The 23,101-nt window shown below is 37.7% G+C and overlaps 1 protein-coding gene across 3 annotated transcripts in view; it reads right to left on the minus strand.

Annotated features, from left to right (window-relative positions):
• The window catches only part of LOC114249492 (zwei Ig domain protein zig-8-like), a 241,753-nt gene that overhangs the window by 36,569 nt on the left and 182,083 nt on the right, over positions 1-23,101 (minus strand). For all 3 annotated transcript variants that reach the window (XM_089735202.1, XM_089735203.1, XM_089735201.1), the window contains one exon: positions 9,306-9,424. In XM_089735202.1, the coding sequence (XP_089591328.1) occupies positions 9,306-9,363 (58 nt within the window). In that variant the 5' untranslated portion in view covers positions 9,364-9,424. The remainder of the gene's footprint in view (positions 1-9,305; positions 9,425-23,101) is intronic.

Raw genomic sequence — 23,101 nt, forward strand, 5'->3', positions numbered from 1 at the left:
CATCTCCAAAATGTATTCTACATTCGAAAGATAAAGGGAAATTCAAACTTCATTAATTACTTATGATATTCAAATTTTCACGTTTCTCAGTTCTCAGATTTACGATAACTACGTGAGCGAACTCAGTCGGAGCCGGCGAAATTACGGTATATTTATTTGCGAAAGAGGACGAGAAACTCTTGGATCTCTGATATTTTTGTTAATGCGTGAGGCTAATTTTTTACTGGAATTTTCAGGGGCTTTCGTGAGTCGTAGACAATTTTTTTACTAGCTTGAAGGCTTCATCACGATTTCAATCTTTTAATCTCATTATCTATGACAAATTATATAATTTTATTTTATTTATTTATTTATTTATACTTTATGCACAAAACAAAACTTGTACACAGGCGGACTTAATGCCATTGACATTCTCTTCCAGTTGACCATAGGGTGGTGCAGAGATAATGCATGGTAGGTTATTACATACAAATATACATACATACAAATTATATTATGTATTTGAATAAACCATATAAACATGTATGTATATAATTGTTGATCGGAGTGTCAATCAATAGTTGCGAAAACCTTCATACTTCAGAGCGTAAAACCAGATAAGTATTGACATTTAAACATTACCAAATTTCATATAGTCTTTAACTAAAATTCCAAGTTATAATTTTTAACTTTTATAGTAGAACTTTTATACTGTTGTCCTAATATATTTGGTGATGAAGTGGATGATTGCTTCCCAGCAGAAATAGGCAAGATGGTGGTAGTTGTCCGTGTATATGTAAGTCCTAGCAATGCAGCCAAATAAGAAAAGTCTTACATGTTTTTTTTTTTATAAATAAATATTTTCTAACAACCACGCCACGTTAACTGGTCCCGTGATAAGTTCGTAAAGAACTTGTGTTACAGGTATCAGATAACGGAAATAAATATAAGATTTTTTATTATACACATACATATATTTAATATACATCCATAACCCTGGAAAAGACATTTTATATTTATCATACAAATATCTTCCCTTGGCGGGATTCGAACCCGCAACCCCTTTATGTAGTGACCATGTCACTTACCACTACACCAGACGGCCGTTAAAGTGTGTGTTAGTTTAGAGTGTCTTTGTAGCACGATTTTATTCTACATCTACAATGTTGCTTAATACAGTTTAAAATGGTTCTATAAGACACTAGCTATGTCTATAGAATCTTACTTCCCAACTATCAAGCAAAGATCCACCATAATAATCTCTCACCAGAATGCAAAATTCGGAAAATCTTTTTCCCAAACATTATGTTTCCTTCCAAAAAATAAAACCAAGAAATTCTCGTATAAATAATCAGTACTTTTCGAGCCTGTTTAATCAGCCAAAAAAACTAAAGCTAGCTCTAGAATTTATCGCGACAAGAATAACAACTGTATCCGCGAGATAATCTCATTTGGTTATCATATTTCTGCTGCGTCTGACTAAATCTAGGTCAGCGTCGTTTTATAAATATTTGAACATTTACTTTGATGTTGTTGTACTCGGGAGATTGTTTTGGGAAAAGTGGTTTGAGCTTATAAAGAAAAGTTAATGCCAAGTACCTAATAGCCTTTTTCTCCTGGCAGCCTAAGGGGATATTCAGGCTACGCTCGGATAGGTAGCTGAGCTCACGGGCTCAACTTGAGAGAATTTGCTAACACTAACCCAACAAGAGCAGTGTTTCACGGAATTGACCGCAATCGCGATCTGGCGAGATACTTAGTGGATTGTGTGTGTGGGTTAAGTTGCATGATAAACTACCCTTCGCATTCTATGGACTCGACGAGAACGGTGAACAGGCTACCCAGTGAGTAAGCCTAGTACCACTCAAAATTATTTATAATAATAACTAGCAGCGACTTCAATGTCTTTCTGCCACCGGCGGAATTCAATCTTCAGATCTTTGTTACTAGTTACATAGAACTCATCGAAAACTAACCACGTTTTTAACTAAATTCTCATTCAAGCCAAATCCAAGTGATCCAAGTTTCAGTTTTATAGTAAAGCAACTTGCCCCACCATACAAACTAGAAAGCAATACTTATTCTCGCCAAAAATCGGGACCTATCTGTGTGAGCTCAAAAGACAGTAAGTTTTTGTTTCCACACTTGGTTTTATTTTTATATGTAATGTAGATGTAACAAACAGAAAATGCAACACTTTAAACTAAGTTACTATAACAATTTTTTATTTATTTATTTTTATTGCTTAGATGGGTGGACGAGCTCACAGCCCACCTGGTATTAAGTGGTCACTGGAGCCCATAGACATCTACAACGTAAATGCGCCACCCACCTTGAGATATAAGTTCTAAGATCTCAAGTATAGTTACAACGGCTGCCCCACCCTTCGAACCGAAACGCATAACTGCTTCACGACAGAAATGGGCAGGGTGGTGGTACTCACCCGCGCGGACTCACAAGAGGTCCTACCACCAGTAATTACGCAAATTATAATTTTGCGGGTTTCATTTTTATTACACGATGTTATTCCTTCACCGTAGAAATCAATCGTGAGCATTTGTTGAGTACGCATTTCATTAGAAAAATTGGTACCCGCCTGAGATTCGAACACCGGCGCATCGCTCAACATGAATGCACCGAACGTCTTATCGCATTAGGTCACGACGACTTCACGTTACTGAGTTAGTAATTTAAATAATTATTTACTAATATTATAACTAACTTATAACGTAAAAAGCAATTTACTGAACAAATTTTCGTTCTGAAGGATTATTGAAGAAAACATTTTCCATTCACAACACAAAAAAAATACTCATCCCGTTATAAATACCGAAAAATAATTTCTTCCTTTCAAGATTTTGTTCCGTAAATTACCAATTTAACAGAGAATACCTTGTTGAAGCGAAATATATTAGGAAAATATATCAATGATGCCACAATGGCCGTAGCCGGTGCTTTGTCAACGAAATTCTCTGCTTCGATATTAGATTGTTGTTTTACGAGATATATTTCGTGAATAAGTTTTAATGGGACACTTTCTGTGTTGGCTCATAATTTTTAAAGGCGTCTCCTGGCGTTTTCTGAATCTAGAAATTTGGCTTAGAATATTGGCTGTGTTGTTTTCAAAAATAGCACCAACCCTCTTTCGCGGATTGTCTATAAAAGTTAAATAAGAGATTCACCAAAGAACAAGGTTAATGCGATCGCCAACCGACATTTTCTGGTACTAGAGTATATTGCAAATAAGCAAACATATTTAAGTAAGTATCAGTATTTAAACTCTTTGAACTGTGGAATGTTGATCTAGTAGGACCTAGACCTCATGTTTTAAGGTGGGTTTCACGTTTAATGCTTTTCTTATGACTTTGATTGGTGGACGAATAGCAAAACGATGGTAAGCTAGTTTTCCTCTCTCATCATTTATCATCACTTTAAGCCTTACGGCCTTGGGTGAGCCTTAGCCCTGTGCAGTAAGTCTCACCAGACTCCTCTATTCATTAATTTCTCTTTCCAGTTTTTGACAGCGATTCCTTTGAGATCCTGGTCTACGCCATCTAACCTGAGTTTGGGCCTCTCATTCTGGTCTTTATTTTTTTTATTGCCCTTGTAGGCAGATGAGCGTACTGATGGTCAGTGGTTACCGTCGCCCATGGACTTCAGCAATGCCAGGGGCAGAGCCAAGCCACTGCCTACCGTTAAGTACTCTCCACAAGCCTCGTTTGAAGAAGGATATGTCATAGCGCTCGAGAAACACCGTGAAGGGGAGCTCATTCAAAAGCCGGAAAGTACGTGACAAAAAAAATTTTCTGGAAACGTCTCTCCTATTCTAACTATAAATAAATAAATAATAAGGAACTTCGTTCCAATATAAAAATATTAATATTTAATAACAATCACGCCACGTTAACTGGTCCCGTGATAAGTTCGTAAAGAACTTGTGTTACAGGTACCAGATAACGGAAATAAATGTAAGATTCTTATTATACACATACATATATTTAATATACATCCATAACCCTGGAAAAGACATTTATATTTATCATACAAATATCTTCCCTTGGCGGGATTCGAACCCGCGACCCCCTTATGTAGTGACCATGTCACTTACCACTACACCAGACGGCCGTTTAATAAAACTATATGTCCTGTCCATGACATTCTCTTATCCACAAGAACTTAAAATATAAATATCCTAGCACCAACGGTCGAAACACTAAAGCCAATTGCGTCTATATAATTCAATCCACGAAGTAATGTCCAGTTAGTTTTTTTTTTGCTTTTCCAATAAAACGTTACGTTTTCGTGTTTGCGGTCCAAAACTTTGTTATTGTTTTACGTGACATGAAAGAGTAACTATTATTTTGCACCATTCCGCAGTGTATTCAGACTGAACCGCTCCCCGCAGAGGACAACGTGTAATAAACATGTTGTTTTTCAAACGAACTACATGTTTGAGGGATCGTCTTTTAAGTAATGTTTGTTACAACCAAAAATTTTGTGGAGTGGTAAATTTGAAGCTATTGAAACGGTTGCTTTTACTACAAATAATAATTAATAAATAACTGGGAAATAAATCAGGCTCGGTCAACCGGGCCCTATTTAGAATTATCTGTGTTATGGGTAACGGTGGCTGGCATACATACTTATATGCGTTTAAATATATACGTATATAAATAATCAACACCCAGACAAAGAGCAAACAAACCTGGTCATCACACGAAAGTTTGCTTAATGCGGGAACCAAACCCACGATCCTCGGTGCGACAATCAGAGGCGCTAACTGCCGCACCACCGAGTCACTCGATTATCATTCTTTACAGTTTTCTTAATCATGGACGGCTAATTATATAATACGATATTATATTTATTAATTAAAGTGCCCACGACTCATTATGTTAGTATTATACATCTCTTCTTATGTTAGATTCAAAATAACTATTATAGAATATGTGTAAAATTAAAATATATCAATAAGGAAATCACTGATGCACTATCTCATGAGAAACTATACCTTTAGTTTCAGAAACTATAATTTTTTTTTGGTACGGTTTGGTTTGTAATAACGTATAAAAAATAACATATTTTTTTTATCATTCATTGATCACGATCTCAGAGCGTTCGTTTGCGCAATACACTAACTCTTATGCAAGCAACCGTGAATGAAGTGTACCACAATAAGTTCGCACGATACTGAATGACCGTGGGTTGTTGCGAAACCTCCAATGTTATTTTCTTTATACCTCGAATAGAACTTAAAATTAATATTTTTATAATAAGGAACTTCGTTCCTATCCGGTGTCCCACGACACCACACATCTTTTTTACCTAAGCTGATGGTCTAGAGAGACCATATCAGCTTAACCTTAACTAGTTTGAGCTCACGGGGCTCAAGCCTGACGACGTTGCTAACACGAACCTTAGCAGGAGCCGTGCTTCGCAGAATCTACCACCGGATCGGAAACGTGACCCACTGAGAAGATCCGGCGAGAAATTCAGGGGGCTGTGTCTGTGGGGTAATTTGCTCGTCAAGCCCTTCGTTGCAAATGACGGGTTCGACGAGAACGATGACCGGAGCTTGAGGTACCTAAAACCACCATTAGTGGATCGGGAGGATCCGAAATGACGTGTTTTTTTTAGGTTTTTTTTATTGCTTAGACGGGTGGACCCGCTCACAGCCCACCTGGTGTTAAGTGGTTACTGGAGCCTATAGACATCTACAACGTAAATGCGCCACCCACCTTGAGATATAAGTTCTAAGATCTCAGTATAGTTACAACGGGTGCCCTACTCTTCAAACCGAAACGCATTACTGGTTCACGGCAGAACTAAGCAGTACCCGTGCGGACTCACAAGAGGTCCTACCAACAGTAAAAAGTACCACCAGTGTTGTGGGCGACGTCGACAGGTACAGAACTATAGGTAGATTATAGAAGAAACTATTGAACTTAGTAGGTTGAATAGCTTCTCTCATACTACATCATAAGGCAAACTAAGCGCTTATTTCAATAATTTGGTAACTACCTATACTATCAAATTTGCTATAACTAATTGGCTTTGGCTTTTCATCCTCTGGATAATACGATCCCAAGTGCTTAATTTTAACGCGAACCATCTCTCCTATTAAAATAAGAACATTTTAAGTTCAAATAAACTCGGTAAGTGGCACGGGGAAATAATAACTTGTTTTCATAATCTTAATCATATTGTCGAATCTTATAAAAGTTGGCACTAATGTCCAAGGTGTGTTGACAAACTACAGACCATTGGTTTCTGGGTTATTCGTGACGTACGCCGAATGCTCTAAGTAATGCTGAGGTGGGTTTTAGAGTCTGTCTTATGTATCGGAGCCACAGTATCTATCCAATTTACAAGCGCAAGAACAAGATACTCAGTTAACGCATCCAGTATTTATCCTGCTGTGCAGCAGTAATGCAATTTGAAAGGTGGAAGAGCGGTATTGGCCCTCGTGTCTCAAGGCTGCACACACGCCTGTGTGCTCCGAAAACCATAATCTTTTTTCCACCTTATCCCCCTAGGTGGAATTGGCACAGCGAATTTTTCTATTCCATTCACTTCTATCAACCATCATCTCAACACTCAGTCCTCTCTCTCTCTCTCATATCGTCATTCACACACTCCATCCATGTCGTCTTCGGTCGACGTATTTCCTCTCTATGCCCCGAAAACCATCTAAGACCAAATGGGCCATGACTTCTTAGATCCGGTTAATGCATCAAAAATATGTATAATGATTTTGTATGATTTAATGTGAAATTCTGATAAGTAATGACAAAAACGTTGATGAGCTAAAACGGAAGATCATACGAACGAGAATGCATGTTGGGGTCTTCGTGTTTTTACATATTTAGTAGAATACTCGTAATATTTTTTTTTTGTTCAGGAGGAAATCGCCGGGCTTCCTCCCTCCACTGGGGATGGAGGGCGGGGCATGTCAGAGTCGAACTGACTAAAACCTCCTGTCGCTCAACAACCAACGTCCAAACCTCGCATGAGACAGAACTCATGAAGAGGCAGAGGAGGGAAAGTGAAGCGTTTAGTGCGGAGCGCATCTTTCCCATCACCCTCCCCCTCGGGACGCCGGTCCGGCGGTCGTCGGCGCCACGACCACCAGCCCTCTCGGTCGGCACGTAATAAAGATAAGACTCATTTTATGGATTTTGTTAATAACTTTTTTTTCTGTACGTTATATGAACAGATAGGAACAAAGATTTATTAATAGGCAACAGTCAAATGGGCTTATACGAAGCTTCAATTGAATTCGAATAAAAAAATTCACCCTTCAGATGATTTTATACGAAAATTATGTTTGTATTATTTATCTTAATTTGTTTTAATCTAATGAATAAGAAAAATTGCACCTTAAACAAAAAGCATTAACAACTTTACTAAACTAATGAAACACAAAGTAAGAGAGAAAACGAAAGCTAACAGCGGATAGCTTAATAACAGTTATACTAGCGTTTTCCAATTGAGCTTTTGACTGCGGAAAAATGAGTTTTCCAATTGACTAACCCACATCAATGTACACGGTAGTTGGGTTCGTGTTAGAACTTCAAAAGCTCGCATTTATTACAGACGAGCTTACGACCCGCTTCATTGCTAGTGGTAAACTTTTGATGTTTTGATGATGTGCTCCTCTCCTTAAGCTCCCTGAGCTGTACCTTTAGCGGTCCTGTTATCCATGAGCGATGGTGATTACTTATCAGCAGGTAAGCCACGAAAATAACAAATAGTAGACCACCTGCTTGTATAACTAGAATGCTATTGAATAAATTGGAAGTCGTCGTGGCCTAAGGGATAAGACGTTCGGTGCATTCGTGTTGAACGATGCACCGATGTTTGAATCCCAAGCGGGTACCAATTTTTCTAATGAATTACGTACTCAACAAATGTTCACGATTGACTTCCACGGTGAAGGAATAACATCGTGTAATAAAAATGAAACCCGCAAAAATTTAATTTGCGTAATTACTGGTGGTAGGACCTCTTGTGAGTCTGCGCGGGTAGGTACCACCGCCCCGCCTATTTCTGCTGTGAAGCAGTAATACGTTTCGGTTTGAAGGGTGGGGCAGCCGTTGTAACTATACTGAGATCTAAGAACTTATATCTCAAGGTGGGTGGCGCATTTACGTTGTAGATGTCTATGGGCTCCAGTAACCACTTAACACCAGGTGGGCTGTGAGCTCGTCCACCCATCTATGGAATAAAAAAATTTAATAAAAAAAATACACAAACCTGGAAAATTTTAGAGGTTCCCTAAGCAAATTTCCAACGAAACTCTTAAAGCCGGCCAAGATCGAATATTCGTTAAAAGCAATAAAAAACGCTCCTCACAAAGCCATCAAAGTAAGAGAACGCCAATGGACTTTTATTCTTAACTTAGCTAACTAAGTTCATCGTAAAATTCTAATGTTTCCGAAAGACTATAAATATAAAATGAAAGTTGAACGAAATCGTTATACGTGTTTTTTTTTTGTTTTTGTTGAAAACAAAAATATTTCTAAAATAATGCTGTCGAAAATTAATTTATCTTGATACTCTTGTTCATCAAGTCAACAATGTAAACGCTATGTTAATCATAATCTCGTTAAGTCTACGATATTATTTCTAAGATGAAGATATAACATCTCGCGATCAAAGTCTCCACAGTTTTGTGTTCTCTAAATTATTGTTTGTTGGACTGTTTCATTAATACTACAGAACCCATATTTTTATCAAAGCTTATCCAAACCACCTGGAACCACTGCCTTCCTACACATTGTTTCCAGAGGTAACAATGAGAACGGACCATCCTAATCTGGTTTTGTGTCATAACACTATTCACTCTACTGTCTAGAATCCGAATCTTATATATTGTGCTATTTAACCTCTCTTCAACCTTTGGCCACCCAGTGTAGACTGGAGGTCTCCTCTTCATATGCACTCCATTGTTTTCCTCTTGCCTTTCGCATCGAATCCTTACTACACTATTGACTTCCACGGTGAAACAATAACATTGTGTAATAAAAATCAAACCCGTAAAATTGTAATTTGCGTAATTACTGGTGGTAAGACCTCTTGTGAGTCCACGCGGGTACCACAACCTCACCTATTTCTGCCGTGAAGCAGTAATGCGTTTCGGTTTGAAGGGCGAGGCAGCCGTTGTAACTATACTTGAGACCTTAGAACTTATATCTCAAGGTGGGTGGCGCACTTACGTCGTAGATGTCTATGGGCTCCAGTAACTACTTCACACCAGGTGGGCTGTGAGCTCGTCCATCCATCTAAGCAATAAAAAAAAAAATCAGGACGCCGGTCAAAATTACCTGTATCTCTGATGAGTGCCAGAGCACCCAACGCCCAGAACAGCAGAGCCGCGGTCATTGCTGGTTCACGCGCGCGTTCATATCAGAGTCACTCTTCGCCTTCGAGACGATATCGGTACCTGAGAACAAGAATAAGCTTTATAGGAAGGCCGCTTTGAATTTAGTTTTTTTTTTATTGCCTGTAGACAACGAGCATACGGCCCACCTGATAGTCAGTGGTTACCATCGCTCATGGACGTCAGCAATGCCAGGGGCAGAGCCAAGCCGCTGCATACCGTTTAATACCATAAGCCTCGTTTGAAGAAGGACATGTTATAGCGCTCGGGTAACACCGTGGAGGGGAGCTCATTCCATAGCCGGATGGTACGTGGCAAAAAAGATCTCTGGAAACGCACTGTGGATGAACGTAGTAGCTCCAGGTAATATGGATTGCATGAGCATGCATTGCATGAAAATAATGCATTTTGCTGATGACTTACTTCCGTAATCTAACTCGAACCGTGTTGGAGTTCCTCTCCATCGAGGATATGCTGATAATCGATATTACTCAACATCGGGTTGACTATCGGAGCTCAGCCCTGGTATTTCAATATAAGTAGACTTGGCAAATAATTGCAGAAAATATAATAATATAGGTAATTACATCCAGATAAGGTTATACAGTGATATAAATAGTAAAATATGATGAATTACGTAATGATGGTCATTTGGAGTCAAACCTAATAGCAAATACGGCCACGATGACGTAGTTTGGAGAAAAAAACGATAGATGGTGCCGCCACTAGAATAACTCTTTGGATAAAAGTGGGCCAAGAATAGAATCGAGTAGGATGTGAATATAAAAAATGTCACCTCCATTGTGTGTACAAATGTAGCTAAAAATTGAAGGCGCATAGCTATTTTAACCTTTCGAAAAAAAAAACATCAGCTAGGAACGAAGTTCCTTCGGCTAATGTAGAATCGACACAATTTGCAAAAAAAAAATCGTGCTCAATTTTATGTTGGTTTTCTTGATTTTTCTCTTAAATTTTGCTGATTAGTTTTTATTTAAGTACAGGAAAGTATTTAGGAAATTCAGTATTTTAGGAAATAATAAATTACGTAAAATAAAAATAAAATCGTAATTCAAATTATCAATTAAAATAACAAAATATGTCTCTTTATTTTTGTTTGACAACATAAAATTACATAGAAATAGAAATAATAATACAAAATAGAGAGAGAAGGGATGAGAGAACGAAAAAAAAGAGGGAGAAAGAGAAAGGTATTATACACTACTCGCTTGTGTATACGACTGTCGCGCCTGCGCACGTCTCATTTAACGGTTTTATTCCACGCACTTTTTTCCACGGATTTTTTCTTACGGTTTTACTATCACATTTTTTTCAGTTCGGTCGCGCAGCAAAATCCCTATCCCCTCCAAGCCTGCCGTAAGGAACTTCGTTCCAAAACAACATTATTTGACTTAACCTTTATTTGGTTTAATTCCATTGGTAGGTACATATGCAGTATTGAATAAATGTTATTTACCGGAGATTCAATACATTTTCAATCTATTTTCGAACAAGTTTTTATCTTATCTATTATGTTCTAACATGAATAACACCATGGTAGAACAAAATTATTCTAACATAATGAAATAACCACGATGCCTGAAAATTAAAGAAATTATTTAATATCTAGACGAACAAATCTCAAAGACAATTGTTTTTTTGACGTGATAATGTCTTATAAATTGATTAAACTCGGCTGCAGGCACCAAAAAGTGTCACGTTCCGTGTGAGCCTGAGAGTGCAAGCGAGAACGCGAAACAAACGATAGAGAGGCACGATCGGCCTAAGCTATAATTTAACGAAAAAATTGTAATTTTCAGTTAACTCCTTCTTTGTATTATAAAAAATAATAATGATAATTCAGTGAAAATAATTCCAATTCAATTCATTTATGGTAGTACTTTTAATATGCAATTTTTCCAATGCAATTTTTCCACGTTAGACGTTATGAACCAATTATAATGCTTTTAAAATACATTTTACAGAAAATTATGCCCTAGTAATTCATTAGGCGTTTTGATGTAATTGTATCATTGTACAATTGTGTTTATTTATAAACTAGCTTTTGCCTGCGACTCTGTCTGCGTGGAGTAGTTACTCTGGCATAACGTAAAATTTTACCCCCACTTCATTTACGTAGAAAGTGACAATAATTTTGAACTATAGAATATTAGAAAACTATTTAAATCCCTATTTTGAAACATTCTTTATTGGTTCTTCACGTGTATTGGCCTTACTGTGATGTTATATAGCATATAGCCTTCCTCGATAAATGGGCTATCTAACAGTGAAATATTTTTTAAATCGAACCAGTAGTTCCTGAGATTAGCGCGTTCAAACAAACAAACAAACTCTTCAGCTTTATAATATTAGTATAGATTCTAAAACGTTGTTTGCTTATTTACAACGTGTTAATTTATTTATAAACCTGTAGTAAAAATTGCTGCATAAAGAGCATCTCCGATGTGTATTGATTTTTCTATCTATAACCGTTAAATGTCCGTTGAACCTTCATAAAATTTATCATCAAGCTTTAAGCTCAACAAGAGCTTTATTTTAGGGTCGAGAGAAGGTGAATGTGCCAAAGATTACCTCAAACGAGTTTAAAATGCCTCATTAGTTTTGTTCAAACTTAGTCCTAACGTATATAAGACCAGTCAGTTTGGTTTAGGTACCAGTTACTTGACAATGCGTTTTTGGTTTAATAAGTAAGACGCCCGGTGTACTTATGCTTGGAATTTATATTATATTGGAAAATCGAATGGAAAAACGTTGGGAATCGAACTCGCGAATTTCAACATTATCGTAATTATTGTTGGCAAGGCATGAGTTATCGCAGCTTAGTGCCACAGTTCTATTCATACCACGAATCAGAGATGCCTTTTGCTTTAATGACAAGCTTCTCAAGTATTGTAGTTTTTATCTGTGCTTTTCTGTCACCGCGAAAAGTTTAAAGTATAGTCGCATGGTCGAAATAAAAAAATGCGAGATTATAGCTTATTAAAATTATTTTTAATTATGTCGACAAGTATTTTTGAAATATCGAAAAATACGTGGCAATTCAGAGTGCGACATGAGTAGATTCAGGTAACAGGGATTCCTAGTTTTGGGGGTAGATGAGTTTCAAGCGGAACGCGTCGCCGGGATTTCCGGGATTCGAATTTGCGAATAATTACTTTTTTTTTTATTGCCCTTGTAGGCAGACGAGCATATGGCCTACTTGATGGTGAGTGGTTACTGACATCCATGGACTTCAGCAATGCCAGGGGCAGAGCCAAGCGGCTGCCTACCGCTTAGACACTTTCATTTTCATTGTAGTACGTACCTATACATATGTGTTATATTTAATATTAGAATGTATTATTGAGATTATGAAAAAAATCAACTGCTATCACCAAAGCTCAACAATGGCAACCAAACAAAAAAGTCGATTGAGAAACAGAGATGAAAATGTTTCTTACAATTTTTTTTAATTTTTTTATTATTTCTTTATAAATAATTTGTAATTAGTAAATTACATTTTCAAAATATAAAATACTAATCGTAGTCGCAGTGGATAGTGATAAAGGATTATACTCGTAGCGGCTACTGTTGGGTAAGCCATTAAATAAGCCGTTGTTATTATGAATATTAAACAAAGAACCTGGCATTCGTGAGCACTCTTGAACACGTTACGGTATTATGCTTTCGTGTTTCACAATTATATTCACAAGTATGAATATGTTATAAGCATTTTTTTTTAGAGATCTACCTTGTTTTCATTCTGATGTCTGATTAGATGTATTTATTCGTTTTTATGTAAGTATATTTTAAATATGGCAATACGGGCAGACATATTCGCCGATGCACACACTAATGACTATTTCGCGATAATACGCAAAAAGGTGGCATCCATTATGCGTAGTCTTGAGGGTATTAGCAGGAAGACTGGATGAACTGATTCTGGGTATGTTGCTATCATGGACGCAGTTGATAGATTTACTTAAATACTAACATAGTTCTTAAGTTATTTGTAATGCTAACACTATGAGACTATGTCTCGAAATAAAAGATTTTGACGTCACAACTTCTTATAATTCGATGGAGCCTGCTGCACGCACGAAAAAACATCACTCATGAGGCGTTCCATTTAAGGCTTGAAGTGCAAGCGAGAGCGCGCAACGAGCGACAAAGATGCACAATCGGCCTCCACATTCGGCAGCATTCGACATCTGTCTCTCTCCTACCTGAGTGAGCGATGCATCCGCGTGGACAGCTGCTATAGAATAATACATTTACATGTTTTCATTAAGTATGAAGTTCAGTGAAAAGTGAATGTGGTGTCAATTGTTTTTAGCAACGATAATTGCGATAATTGAAAAATGAAACCATTCCATCAGTATTTTCTTACGACGTTGTTACGTTCAACTATCGTCAGTAAACCGAATTTACAGACAACTGTTTTTTTTTTTATAACTAATATACGACTATGTATAGAAGAGATTCGACCTTCTGTAATAACCGAATTGATTACCATTCGACCGGTGTGAAACTATCTTAATTACACCTCGTGACTCTACAAAATTACCAACCCTTTGAATTTAAATAGAGTTCAGGAGCGTTAAGCAAATTTCAAAGGTCGGATCGAGACGCAGCAATGTATTCGTGGGACGTTTGAAATATTTGATAATTTAATTAATAAAATAGTATTGATTTTGTAACGAATATTTTTCAGATGCGGTACAAAATGCATTCAAAAATCAACATCATCTAACTCAAATCTCAAAGCGAACTCTGTCATCGCAGTCCCGAGAAGAGCTGTCAGATTTCTTTACTTATCAATAAATACTAGTGGTCCATCTGTAGCCGAAATACGACTATAATGAATTGAAATTATAAGTTTGAACATTATTAAGGTTCTATTGTCAAAGACTATCATACTTCTGTAATCACAGATTTCGCCAAGACTACACTATAGACAAATATTAATAAAGATTAACAATAATAATCTATTCTCAGTTTGACCACAGCAAAGTCTGTGCAGCAAATGCAATGACAAAAGTTTGACAGTAAATAAAGGGTATTTATGTGTGTGCGTGTGTGTGTCAAATACATGGTAGTTGTGTAATTTTTTTTTTATTGAATTAATGTAATATTAGTGCATAATTTAAAAAAAATATTAGGATTCTGCAGTCCTTCTCTATATTCTCTATAATGGGAAATTTCATATTCCTCCGTCCGCGCAATTTGCGTAAAAAGGGGTACAAAGTTTTTGCTTCACGTATTAATATATAGACTTATCTAAATCACAACTTTATTCTCTTAATCTAAAATCACACACGTCTTTAAGTCAGCATTCAGCTGGAATCCTTTTAACGATGTAAGCTGACGTAAACCAAAGCACTGCTGCCTCAAGTGATTAAACTGATTAAAGCAGAAACTTATAGAAGCATTGTACACTACCCGAAGGATTAAAACAGCCTTTGTAGAGCCATCAGCACGAGTAATTAAGATAGTGCTAACGTTCTCCTGCGCTAATCTATTTGCCAATTACACGGTGTAGTCGTTATAACAAAATATTCATCCCCGGGAGAAATAATTTGTCATTTCATTGTTATAACAACTCAAGTTTCTAGTTATAAGTTATAGTTAGCAATATAATATAATTTCTTTCATTTATTATTGAACTTAAGTGTTTTTTAGTTGGTTAACTTTGTAGAAATTATTTTGATGCAACAATGAAATAAGTTTTAATGTTATATGTTTTCGAAACAAAATTTCAGTGATAACGTTTTGAGATCGTGGTTTTGAAGTCGTCGTGGCCTAAAGGATAAGACGTCCGGTGCATTCGTATGTAGCGATGCATCGGTGTTCGAATCCCGCAGGCGAGTACCAACTTTTCTAATGAAATACATACTTAACAAATGTCACGATTGACTTCCACGGTGAAGGAATAACATCGTGTAATGAGAATCAAAACCTGCAAAATTACAATTTGCGTGATTTCTGGTGGTAGGACCTGTTGTGAGTCTGCACGGGCAGGTACCACCACCCCGCTTATTTCTGCCGTGAAGCAGTAATGCGTTTGGGTTCGAAGGGTGGGGCAGCCGTTGTAACTATACTTTGACTTTAGAACTCATATCTCAAGGTGAGTGGCGGCATATAAGTACGTTGCAGATGACTATGGGCTCCAGTAATCACTTAAAACCAGGTGGGCTTTGAGTTCGCTAGCTACGAAATCGATTATGTACGAAACACATTACTGCTTCACGATAGAAATAGGCAGGGCGGTGGTACCTACCCGTGCGGACTCGCAAGAGGTCCTACCACCAGTAAAATGCTGCTCTAACTATTTAGGCTCAAAGATCACACAAGACTCCTTGAATGGAAGCTTATTAGGAAAATAAGTAAAGAAGATAATTCACTAAGGCCCATGAAGGAACGGATTTACTCGACAAATAAAGGCTCGTCCTACTTCGGAGGCTACTTGTGTTTTTTTTTTCTTATATACATCTTAGTCTTAAGTAGGGCCACGAAAATAGATGTTTTAACATTATGATATATTTTTTTTAATTATCAAGCTTTTATACAAGTTTAAGCCTGCGATTATTGTTATTAACTTTTAATTAAAAGACCACACAGTCGATTTTAAAGTTAAGGATTGTTGGGACACCCACGGACTGGCTAAGCAAAAAATCGCAGCTTAACCATTGATTCCGTGGGGGTCGTTGCGTCCCCTTGCGGGGCGCGGGGCAGGCCTCGGGGAAGCCCCTCTGCCCGGGCTAAATCTCCCTACCTATTGAGGCAGGGGTGATGAGTTGCAGGTATGTTTATGGCAGACATGAGCATGATGGGTTGGACGGTCTCTTCTCTCTTCTCTTCATCGGGGCGCCGCTTCTCTCGTCCATTTTTTCTTTTTTCTTCTTTTTCTATCTTTTTTTTTAGCATTGATTGCACCCGCTCGACAGTTAAAAACTCAGTTACTCGGCAAAAACCATATAGAGCAGACGAGTGCACGCAGTCACTCCGCAACCACGGCCTTAACCACGGCCTTAACCACACGGTGCCAGACTTACTTAAAACGTCCTATATCACCGCCCTCAAGTTAGTCTTGAGGGAGGGACTTGAGGGAACTTTTGTAAAGCATAAAGTATAAGTGAATTGCTATAAATAAATATACGTCGTAGTTTGGGCTCGACAAGATTTTGATTTAAACACGCAACCACGTCCTCCACATACTTGAACATACAACAAGGATTAAGTTCCGCAATTGAGACAGGTGTTTTCGCGCGTATTTCAAGACAAACAGTAACAAGGTCTAATATCATACATGTAGTTCCAGTACCATGTCTCAAATCTTGTATATTTACTTTTTTTTATTTTTTTTATTGCTTGGATGGGTGGACGAGCTCACAGCCCACCTGGTGTTAAGTGGTCACTGGAGCCCATAGACATCTACAACGTAAATGCGCCACCCATCTTGAGATATAAGTTCTAAGGTCTTAGTATAGTTACAACGACTGCCCCACCCTTCAAACCGAAACGCATTACTGCTTCACGATAGAAATAGGCGGGGTGGTGATACCTACCCGCGCGGACTCACAAGAGGTCCTACCACAAGTGGCCGTGCAGTTGGTCTGACTAGAACCGCGAACACAAGAGGTCCTACGATCAGTGAACTGGTATATAGTTATATGTCATTTTAATAGGTTGACAATTCATCAAAATTCAACAGCGTAGTCTTGTAACGGGCATAAAATAATATATTTCATTTTGTTAGAACTGCACACTTTTTTCAACTACTATTACATATTTATTATAATCATGACCGATACGAGTAATTTTACGATTTGCTTTCACTAATAAACTATTCTAAACATAATAAACAATTTCTGATCTAAAGAACTGAATGTTGTTACAATGCTGCGTCAGTTAACACTTTTCTTTTTAAACGCTAATGGTTTTTAAACGCTAGGGATGTTACTCTAAAAATCGAAAGCTTATAATTAGAATCGAATGCAATGATTAATTGTGAAGAAATATTACCATAAATCAAGAACAATTATGTACTTGTCTTATTTTGCTCATAAAATTTATGAAAGAAAAAGTAATAATGGGACAGGGATTCGCCTGATGATTTTTTAAATTCACATGTGTTTCAAGTCCGTATCGATTCATTCACTTTAATTGATGTTTTGAAGCATTACCTTACCATGAAAATAAAACTGACAGACGTCAAATGCTACCTATTAAAATGGCCATATATTAGGTTAAATTACTACAACCAACTAAAGTATTCTATGTATTTTACTGTAAGACAGTCGTGGTTCATTTTAAGGCCCCTTGTTTTTTTTTTTCAGCCTACAAATATCCCCATCTGGACACATAAGCCTCCCTCAAAATCACGCCACAGCGACCGGTTCTGCACTGCTCGCATCCAGCGGATTCCTATAACCTTCAATAGGTCCGTCTGTGAAAGACCTATCCACGCCACATCTTTCGGTACGCGGTTGCCACTCGAGAACTTTTTGGCTCCAGCAGCCATCTATTTTAAGGCAAACGCAGCTATTGTCATGACTAACATTAACTACCACCGTCATTAAAAATGTTTCTAATCACATTAAAACGCACTTTAGAATATCTGACGCTAAAAGCATCAATATTTTCGATATTTAATTTTATGGTTCTATTTTTTTGTTCGCTATCATGTTCCGTGGCCCACACTAATCTTGGAAGCGCGCCAAGGCGATTGTGAAGGCTTCATCGATGTTCGATTCTCGTAACTTCATTAGGCAAACTATCAATAGAACACATCGATCTAGACTTTCTATAGCAGAATACTTGTTGTGGGATGAATGTATAGGGTACTTGATACTAAATAGAATTCTATCAATAGTAGGAAGTAGTTTAATTGAAGAGCTGATTTGAATGATTGAGAATGATTTCCACGGGTCTAGTTAGTTCTAGAACACCAGGAAATCTTGAGCTCCATCACCCAGCCACATAGGACCTGGCGAATGACATCACCAGGACCTTTGTATCGTGGTTAATTCTGAGATCAGCCTCACCGTCCTCACAATCAAGCGTGATCCGGTTTCGGAATGTCGTACAGAACTATCGACTGTACCAAGTTGTTGAAATGATCGTGGCCTAATGGATCAGTTCTAATTCGTATCGGGCGATGCTTTTACGATGATTTTTATTGCTTAGATGTGTGAACGAGCTCACAGCCCACCTGGTGTTAAGTGGTTACCGGAGCCCATATACATCTACAACGTAAATGCGCCACCCACCTTGAGATATATTCCTAGACGGCTGCCCCACCCTACAAGCCCAAACGCATCACTGCTTCGTGACAGAAATAGGTGGGGTGGTGGTAACTACCCGTGCGTACTCACAAGTGGTCCTACCACCAGTAACAACGTAATAAGAAGGAAATAATTATAATAATTAGCGTAGTAATTGGTGGTAGGACGTATTGTGAGTACACACAAGTACGTACCGCTCTGCCTATTGCCGCCACGAAGCGAAGCTAAAGTAATGTGTTCTGATTTGAAGAGTGGGGCAGCCACTGTACTATAGAACTGATACTCATTTCTTAAGGTGGGTGACAGCATTAACGGCGTTGATGCTTATAGACTCCAGTAACTTAAAATTACGTAGGCTGTGAGCTGCTTCGCCAGTCACTACTTCTTGTGTCGTTGTCCTCATAACTGAGGGTCTAGACTCCCCCGCTGCATCGATCTCTCTTTTACAATTGTTCTCCACCTGCTGCAATCTTTGGAGCCGGATTGTCCAATTAACTTGCTCTATTAATCGTCCTCCTTGCATTCTCAATGTTGAGGTTTGCGGCCTCTTCTAACCACTTTCTCCTGCATTATCCTGCGCCATTCCTGCCTATCCACGGCTGTGTGAATAGCAACGTGGACTGAAATGTTGGGAGTGGAGCGTATTACGACCAGCGCATTGGACTTCTGCCTCTGGGCCTTCTTTCGCATACCTTGACTGTTACAAGCAGCTTACTCGTCATACTCGTACTGTACATTATTCGTATTGTACATTAATCGTACTGTACATTAATCGTACTATACATTAATCGTACTTTAAATTAATCGTACTGTACACTAATCGTATTGTACATTAATCGTACTGTACATTATCCGTACTGTGCATTAATCATACTGTACATTAATCGTACCGTACACTAACCGTACTTTACATTAATCATACTGTACATTAATCGTACCGTACACTAATCGTACTTTACATTAATCGTACTGTACATTAATCGCCCGTCTAAGCAATAACAAAAAACCTGCCCCATATACTTACCTAGACGCTAGGTAGGTATATGGGGCAGTCTAGTCTGAGCTCGATATTAGTATGAAGGCTATCGAATGTACCGGCTACGATTTTTAGCTAAGAATACCTTTTTATACAATTATTGGGAAAATAATTAATACCGTTATTATCTTTTGCGATCGTGTTTGAAACTGATGTTATATTTAAGAGAAATAACACGGTCGAGTTATTTGCATGCTACGCGTGTTATTAATAAAAGAATTCTGTAGAGAAAATACCGTTCAAAATATTTATACAAATATAACTGAAGTTCAGGATGCTCGTCGCAAATAACGAGTGTGACAACGACATGGACGCCATTGCGTTCCAATTTCGGATATCGGAAAAAGTTCGGATAAGTTTTGAGCGTTCTGTGAGAATTCTCACATATAAAAATTCAAACGGGTCATTCCTAAAAGTATTTTTAGGGTTCGACTTTTCAAACTCCTCCAATCACAAATGCCTTTTAAACAGTCATGACCGTTGACATTGTCGAAGCGCTTGTAACTCGCCCGACACATAATCACAATCATGCTGTGGTTCAAAGGGACCAATTTGTCTAGTCAATATATTCGGGCTGAGGGGCAGAGCACATGGTCGTGAATAATTTTCGCGACGAAAACACATAGGGTGTTAAAATGTAAATCGGAAAATTTAAACTAAGCTGCTTATTTGGTCGGTCTGATGCTGGTGTGCACGTCCCTCCCCAGGTGCCGGCGGAAGATCAGCGCATTAGGCATTGCTGAGCCGGTAATCCTTTCCAAGCCTCGTTATATTTCTTATAATTTTTGTTTCATTTTTTTTTTAATTTATGTTTGGAATAAATTTTTATTATAATTATTATATTTCTAAAAAAAATATGTTGACTTTTGAACTATACTACATAGTAAATTCGACTTGCGGTGGTCTAGTTTCAGTTTTTAATGCAGAAATGTAACACGTTGCATTTGTTTTTCTTACCATAATTCCACTATGTGGCGTTGACGTAGCATGTTCTCTTTCACACAATCCACCCAACTCTTTAGGACTCCCACTGCTTACGTCTCTTCTCCCTCTCTTGCTGTCTCCTTTCAAAGCAGGGTCTTTTTGGCCACATGATTTTATTCGCAAAACACGTCGCATTTACCAATGAGTGGTTTGTTCTGTAGGACTCCATTTATAAGAGTTCGTTGCTTCGTAGATCTGTCGCTACGTAGCATCAAATACTAACAAACTCACTACTGTATTAATTAAAGTTAATAATATACGGCGTTGCTCGGGTCATATTGTTTATTATTAAAAAAAACCAGTCATTACTCTAGGTTATATCTTTGTTTTAAATTTCATACAATTCCTTTCGTGTGATTGACTGAACAAACATACAAATATTTACACACAAATAAGATTTTATATATCTATAAATGTCATAAGCGTGTAAAGCATATATTAATATGAAACTCCATACACAAGTTAGTTTCAAAGCCACGACATAGGCAATATGATCCCGCGTAACTTTCTTTTGTCGCAATGCGTAACCAACTACAAAGAGGGGCTTATCTCGTGGCTTTGAACCACGGCCCGATAGTTCTCTTCCGACTTGGATGAGTGGAGTGGGTACACACAGCTAGTTAAGATGACGAACAGAAAAAAACATGAAGCTTTTTTTACATTAATATTTTTTTTCAATTTAGCGGTAGGCTGCGGCTTAGCTGTGCCTCTGGTGGTAGGACCTGTTGTGGGTCCACACGGGTAGGTACCAGCGCCCTGCCTATTTCTGCCGTGAAGCAGTATGCGTTTCAGTTTGAGGGTTGGGGCAATCGTTGTAACTATACTGAGACCTTAGAACTTATATCTCAAGGTGGGTGGCGCATTTACGTTGTAGATGTCTATGGACTCCAGTAACCACTTAACATCAGGTAGGCTGTGAGCTCGCCCACCCATCTAAGCAATAAAAAAAAAAAGATATATATGAGAGACGGTAACCATTCATCATCAGTGCTCGCAGACCATCTATCTAGGTACATGCATGGGCAAAATAAAAAGATACCATTTAGGCAAGCTTCGCTTTACCCACTCTTGAGATCATTGATAATTGCGACGCAGGCTATCAATCATAACTCCGGCATAATACATGGTTGATGTTACAAGTATGCAAGCTAATGAAATTTTCTTGGTATTATCATAATAATGTTACGTATTAATCATATTTCAACAGCCCATACACTGTGGACCATAGAGTCATTTTTTTTATCGCGTTGGTGAACCTGCTCGCATTTCTAAACACCCGTGTGTCCGATGTCCTCATTCGAAGCCAGAGTGGGTGATACACAGACACAGACACATAGTCGAGCACACTCAATTGGATATAAATTGTGAGACATCCAATACTTGTAACCGGGAAATATGTTTTGATTCACGTTTTTCGAATGGAATTGTAGAAATTTCATATCTATGAAAACATGTTTTGCAACTGTTTAAAAGTCTCATAGCTTCTTACTCTAGATGCTACTAATTTATACATTGCACTACATTGCGTTTATAAAGCAAAATTTAATTATTTCAATTTACTAGCATATAAAAAAAACACGATAGGCAATATGGCATATGAATAGGCTATATGGTAGTAAATAACCGTGTTCTCAATACTCCTATTTAAATTATTTTCTGGTTTAATTTCAACACAATATCTATCAATACCAATTTCAATTCTATATCTATATATTAATACGTGAAGCAAAAACTTTGTATCCCTTTTTACGAAAATTGCGCGGACAAGGGAGTATGAAATTTTTCACACTTATAGAGAATATAGAGAAGAAGTGCACAATGCTAATATTTTTTTTAAATAATGCATAAAAGATACATTAAATCAGTAAAGAAAACATTACACACACTACATACCATGTATTCGACGCACACACGCATGCATACTATTTATTGTCAAACTTTTGTTCTTGACGTGTGTTGTCAAATTGAGAATAGATTAAATATTTTTTGTCTTTCTTAATATTTTTTATAGTGCAGTCTTGGCGAAATTTGTATAAAATACAATAGTGTACAAACTTACAATTCCAATTAATTATAGTCGAATTTCGACTACTGCGGGACCTCTAGTTTTGATTAAATAGCTCTGACAAAAATACACATACGATGCAAAATGAAGTTTTCAATCAATCCTCTCTTGTCGGCGTCACTGCTCGTATTTAGTCGCTAAATTCCTGGTCTAGCTTCCATGTTTGCAGGAATGATATTGGAGTCCATATCAATGTATCCGTTTTCAGAATTGTCACAGATATTCCGATCTGAGTTATTTGATCCATGAATTTCATGCTATGCTGAAAGCACCAAAATTCTACCTAGTTAAATCCGCTTTGCCAATGAACATTTCTCAGTATTTTGCCATATGTATCATGTATCGAGAAAAGACCGAAACGCGGTATTTAT

Source organism: Bombyx mandarina, chromosome 19 (assembly GCF_030267445.1).
Source record: "Bombyx mandarina strain Sakado chromosome 19, ASM3026744v2".
Lineage (NCBI taxonomy): Eukaryota > Metazoa > Arthropoda > Insecta > Lepidoptera > Bombycidae > Bombyx > Bombyx mandarina.